Here is a 5,513-nt window from a genome sequence, read left to right on the forward strand (position 1 = left end):
TGTTCCGGAGGGGCTGTGATAGTTTATTTTCCTGCCCCAGCGTCTGAGCTGTCCAGCACCCCTGCCTCCGCGGCCGTCCTATTCGGGGGTTGTCACGATCCTTTGTTTTCGTCGGTGTGTGCGGTGTGTCGTGATAGCTCAGGGTGTTTGCATTTGCACTTGGCTGCGGGCTCCGTCCCCGCGGAGGGGTGAGCGTCCCGTCTAAGGCCGCCCGGGGGCTCGAGTCCCCCCGTTTACCCCCCGCCCCCCCGCGCCCCGGCCGACCCGACAGCCGGGAGGCGCGCTGCACGCCGGGCCAGGCGCTGGGACGGGACGGAGCGCCTCCTGGGGGGTGACTCCGCGGCCCGCAGCCGGCGCGCGGGGACCGCAGTTCCCGCCAACGCGAGGGCAGGGCCGCGGGCCGCCGCGAGGGGGCGCGGCAGAGGCGAGGCGCGGGCGGTCCATGGCGTCCCCGGGCGGCCGCTCGCTGGGCCTCCTGCTCTGGCTCCTGCTCCTCCCGCCTCCGCTCGGGGCGTCCTCCCCGTCGTCCTCCCCGTCGTCCTCCCCGTCGTCGGCCCCGTCGTCCCCGGGGGGCGGCCCTGAGGGCCCGGGCGCCAGCGTGTGGAGGGCTGCGGGGCCGCCGGCGACCTCCAGGCCGCACGAGGCTGCCACACCCCCGCAAGTGGTGCCGGTCACCCCACGTGCCTCTGGCTCCTACGCGGCTGTGACCGAGGCACAGCCAACACGAACGAAGCCGCTGCTCACTACAGGTGATGCTTCTGGGCCCGGCCCTGCCGTAGAGCCCTGGCCGGGGTGACGGGGGTGGGGGGGGAGGTGAGGCGGTCTTGTGAGGAGATGGTGTTTCCCAGGGGAGGGGAGGGGGGAGAGGTGAGGGGGTCTTGTGAGGAGATGGTTTTTCCCAGGGGAGGGGCGGGGGGAGAGGTGAGGGGGTCTTGTGAGGAGATGGTGTTTCCCAGGGGAGGGGAGGGGGGAGAGGTGAGGGGGTCTTGTGGGGAGATGGTTTTTCCCAGGGGTGGGGGGAAGTGGCCCCAGCCCTGCGCTTGAGCTCAGAGAGGAGGTGGCCATTCTCTGAGGAGCCTTCAGGGGGAACAGAGCTGCTCTGGTTGGGAGGGGCCGTCTGAGGGGACATGGCCTCGTCATCCCGCTCTGCTGCTGCTGGTGCTGTCAGTGGCTTTCCTTTCATGTCCCCTCCCTTCACTGACGCTCCAGGATGCGGCCACAGGTCTATGAGGATAATTGGTGGATTGCCCGCTCCAGAGCGAAAGTGGCCCTGGCAGGTGAGCCTACAGATCAATGAAAAGCACATGTGCGGAGCCTCCCTCATTGCCAGTCGGTGGGTGCTGACCGCGGCCCACTGCATATTTGGGTGAGTGCCCGGGGCTCTGTGACCTGGGGCCGGTCCTGTCCCCTTACTGAGCTTCCTCTTCCTCATCTGAAAAAGAGGGTCATAGACCCTGCTCTGACCCTGCAGTCAGAGGTAGGTGATGGTAGGGCCCTTGGTAGCCTAAAAAGTCAAGACCCCAAATCATGTTTGAGGCTTGTGCAGATTAACCTTCAAGCCAAGCAGCAAGAAATGGGAGGGATGCCAGTCGAGATGCATTCTTTAAGAAGAGCGGAGTGTAGTGGACCAACGTGGCTAGATCAGTGGTCTCCAACTTTAATAAGCCTGGAAAGATCCGCAGAGAGCTCGTTAAAACACAGATTGCCTGTCCCCGACCCCCCGCATTTCTGATGCAGGAGTGGGATCTGAGCATCTGCATCTCTAACAAGTTCCCATGATCCTGCTCACCAGGGAACTAGACCTGGAGCACCACTAGACAGATTGGCCAAGGGTCCGGGGATGAGATGTGGTTTGGAGGGAGGGAAGTGGTTGGTGGAGGTAGGCCCAGGCTGGGAAGGCCCAGAAGAGGTGGAGGGGGAGTGGAGAGCCTCTAGGATCTCTCTGCAGCTACGTGGAATACACGGTGAAGATGGGAGACATCTACATGAGGCATACCTCCGATATGGCAGTCAAGATCCCCGTCCAGGACATCGTTATTCACAAAGATTACAATCCTCTTGGATTAATTGAGAATGATATTGCTCTCGTTCTGCTTGAGTTCCCTGTGAATTTTTCCACCTACATCCATCCCGTGTGCCTCCCTGAAAAGGCATTCTTGGTGCAAGCTGGTACAGAGTGCTGGGTGACTGGATGGGGAAAGCTTAGCGAAAAAGGTAAGACTGAAGGAAGACTCTGAGCTCAGGCCAGGCAAGAGGCTGCCGAGTGCCTAGCCCTACAAGCTAAAAGAGGAGGCAGGGAGGCCATTTTGTAGCAAGCGGATAAGGGAGGAGGGTGCAGAAGATGCTGGTAGGCAGTAATTGGATAGTGTTACAAATTTCAGTTAGAATTTCAGGACCTGGCAAAGTGGGTTCTCTCTAGGGTGGATTTTAGCCCAGGGGGTGTTGGTATTCATCTGCCTGCTAACGGGAGCTGTCCCAAACTGGAAGTCCTTGCCTTGGTAGATGGGGAGCTTCCTGTGAGTGAAAAGAGCCCAGAGAACTCCTCTTGGTGAGGTTGTTGGGCCTCCTATCCCTGGGGAGAGGTTGGAATTTGGTATCTTTGCGAACACTACTTGTCCAAGTTTATGATCTTGCTCAAAAGTAAAGTCACTTCACTGATGTCACGATTACTAAGGATACTCAGAGAGATAGAGAGTTGGTTGAGATTTCTCAGGGCTGGTAAGGCCTCACCTCTTCCTGTCCTGATCTGTGCTTCCTTCTCCTGCTTTGGTTTTTGATTCCTACCTCCTCCCCTCCCCACATAAACTTCGGGCCTCATTTCTTCCAGTGTCAAACGGGAACAATATTCCCTGTCCTCAGGGGGTGTCTGTATGTGAACACACTGTATTGAGACCCTGAGTGGGTGCCAGGGGCTCCTGTTCTCTTCCATTAAGCAGATCCACCTATTCCCAAATTATTTCTACAGATTCATCTCAAGAAACTACAGAGGAACTTCAGGAGGCCGAGCTAAACATTATCCGTTATGAGAGATGTAATGAGATACTCCAAACACAGTTGGAAACTAGTAGTGACGTAGTCAAGAAAGGGATGCTGTGTGGTTATAATGTCCAAGGAAAGGATGCCTGCCAGGTCAGTTCATGGGCCCTTGGCTGTCTTGCTGCTTTGTTGTTCTCTCACAATGTCCTCATTCACAGGCAGCGTGGCTTATGTTATCCACCGGCCGTTCTGTTCACCCTTAATTCACATCAAGGGGACTCAAGGGGACAAGCCGCCAAGGCCCAGCTGGGCTGGCCTGCCTGGCTCCTTCAGTGGGAGGGTCTGGTGCTCCCTGGGGGGGGGGTTGGGAGAGGAGGGGAGATTCAAGCAGAAAATATCAAAACTGCAAGTCACAACTTTTGAGCCCCTTCTCGGTGACAGGCAGTGTACTCAGATATAGACTGGATTCATTATGATTAGCTCAGAGGACATATATTTTTGTTGCTTATATTCAATTATTCAATTTTTTGTCCACCATTGTTTTGCATATGGCTATAAATTTTGTTTGTTAAAGCTTTCAACCCTTAAGTCTGATATTCCCAGAAACCTAGGGCTGGTGGGTGCCTGGGGAGGGGGAAGGTCCTGAGGAAGCCCCATGCTTGCCTATTTCCCCAAGCCTTGAAGTGCGATCAGCTAGCTCTGATGCTAATTCTCTTTCATTCTTGTGTTTGCTTTTTTTTTTTTCTCTCTTTCTCCAGGGAGATTCTGGGGGGCCCCTGGCCTGTGAATTTAATGAAACATGGGTCCAGGTGGGGATTGTGAGCTGGGGCATTGGCTGTGGTCGTAAAAATTATCCTGGAATTTATACAGAAGTTAGTTTGTATAGGGACTGGGTCATTGATCACTTGAGTCAGGCTTGCTCTTGGGACTCAGCAGGCTTCTTCCCACTTCTGTGCCTGGTGCTGCCGCTGGGAATCCTGGTGGCCCCATGATCACCCTGGCCCACTCCCCTCCTGTTTCTGAATCTCTCACTGGGCCTCCTTGACCTCCCACTCCTACTCAAATGCCCTTCCTACAATTCTGGTTGGCATCCACTGACCCTGTGGAAGACCACACAGTAAAAGGTGGCAGCAAGACTAGAGCCCAGAAAGTGCCCCAGCCTGATGCTCCAGTCACCTGCCTCGGCCACACCCACACCTTGGCTGTGCCCTGCCTGCCTGGAAGGAGGGAGTGCAAGCATGCCAGCCTGAGAGCAAGCCAGCCTGCGAGGCGGACCCCAGTGCGTCCTTGCCATCTTGGAGAGCGTCTACCACGGAAGAGATCTCAGGAGCAGTGAGACAGCACTGGAGCTGGGTGTGGGCTCAGGCTGTCACCTGAGACTGTCAGAGCAGTCAGCTTGCTGCTGGTGCAGAGAGAGGGGAGGAGGCATCACCATGTCCCTGCTGAGGTGGGAGGCCTGGGGTTTCCACATCTGCCTCAGGTGTGTCTGGGGCTGGGAGGAGTTCCCCTGTACCCAGCAAGGATCCCCCTATGCGTGGCCAGCCTGTGGCACACAGGCCTTCTGTGATGGCAGCCCCGTGATGGGGGCCCCCTTCCTCAGTAGCTAGTGGCCACATCCAGGCTCACCCCAAGTTGTGTGGAGGCAGTGATGGAGTGTGGAGATCTTAGATGTCAACTAATAAATGTTTGGAATGTGTTCTTATTTGTTCTGAAGCTCTGGACTCCTGAAAATTGTGGGGTTGCATATAACATACTCTGTAGAGACTAGTTTTCAATGTAGCTTAGAAAACACTTCATGGTGTCCAGTAAACTCTAGAAGAGTCAGAGGTGAGGAGCTTGTCTGCCTTGATGTAAGTCTGATGGATGGTTTTAGCCAGTGGATCCTGCTGCCTGCCCTCCTATTAGAGCCAACAACATCTCTATGGCTGGACGTGCTGTAGCTGAGTTTGGCAGCCTCTGTAGTCAGGAGCAGGGGGAGCAAGAGGACAGAGACTGGGGCATGGCACACTCACATGCCCTCCTGCCTCTTCTTGCTGCCCTGTAACACATGCCTTAAGGATATACCATGGGCTGGGTGTCAAGACACCTTGAGCCCAAAGAGCTCCCCACAAAGGGAGGGTAGGTGGGAGGGCCTGGCTCTATGTGTGTCTACAGTTTCTTTTTTCCCAATGACCAGATCTAGTGTCCCATAGTCAGCGGTACTGGCTGCCGATCTTCCCCCAGCCTCTATCTCTTGCCCACCCAACCTTCCGTGGTCAGTGCTAGGCTCCCAGTTATCAAAGACGTCAGCGAGCAGTCTGGGATAGTTCCACCTGCTGTTTGAAGGAGGCCCCCCAGGAGGGGACACTTGGCTTTGCAAACTCCAGCTGGTTACAGCTAAACTCGGTGAATGCTAGCCAGTACTATCCTTTTACAGAAATGTGCACTTGGGCTGACTTGGAGCTTCAAGTCCTACTACATCCCACTCTGACCTGTCCCTTTCTTTTAAACCAACTGGTTCTTTCCTGTGAGGTTCCCCACTGGGAATGTGGGTGTGG

General features: G+C 56.0%; 1 protein-coding gene across 2 annotated transcripts; it reads left to right on the top strand.

The window, feature by feature from the left end:
• Positions 1-413: 413 nt before the first annotated feature.
• Positions 414-4,678, top strand: LOC140610410 (serine protease 44-like). Of its 2 annotated transcripts, XM_072786477.1 has the most exons (5): positions 420-749; positions 1,210-1,366; positions 1,949-2,214; positions 2,966-3,129; positions 3,735-4,678. In XM_072786477.1, the coding sequence occupies exons 1-5, from the start codon at positions 443-445 to the stop codon at positions 3,966-3,968; spliced, it is 1,128 nt and encodes a 375-aa protein (XP_072642578.1). In that variant the 5' UTR covers positions 420-442; the 3' UTR covers positions 3,969-4,678. The 2 variants fall into 2 exon arrangements, with proteins under 2 accessions (XP_072642577.1, XP_072642578.1); XM_072786476.1 differs by lacking the exon at positions 3,735-4,678 and having other exon boundaries at positions 414-749; positions 2,966-3,557.
• The last annotated feature ends 835 nt before the right edge of the window (positions 4,679-5,513 follow it).

This window comes from Canis lupus, chromosome 19, assembly GCF_048164855.1.
Source record: "Canis lupus baileyi chromosome 19, mCanLup2.hap1, whole genome shotgun sequence".
NCBI classification, from domain to species: domain Eukaryota; kingdom Metazoa; phylum Chordata; class Mammalia; order Carnivora; family Canidae; genus Canis; species Canis lupus.

Bases quoted from the DNA above. Each gene is read 5' to 3' on its own strand.
- LOC140610410 (XM_072786476.1), top strand. From the start codon at position 443: ATGGCGTCCCCGGGCGGCCGCTCGCTGGGCCTCCTGCTCTGGCTCCTG. The intron at 750-1,209 runs GTGATGCTTCTG...CTGACGCTCCAG, and splicing joins GAAGCCGCTGCTCACTACAG to GATGCGGCCACAGGTCTATG. The intron at 1,367-1,948 runs GTGAGTGCCCGG...ATCTCTCTGCAG, and splicing joins GCGGCCCACTGCATATTTGG to CTACGTGGAATACACGGTGA.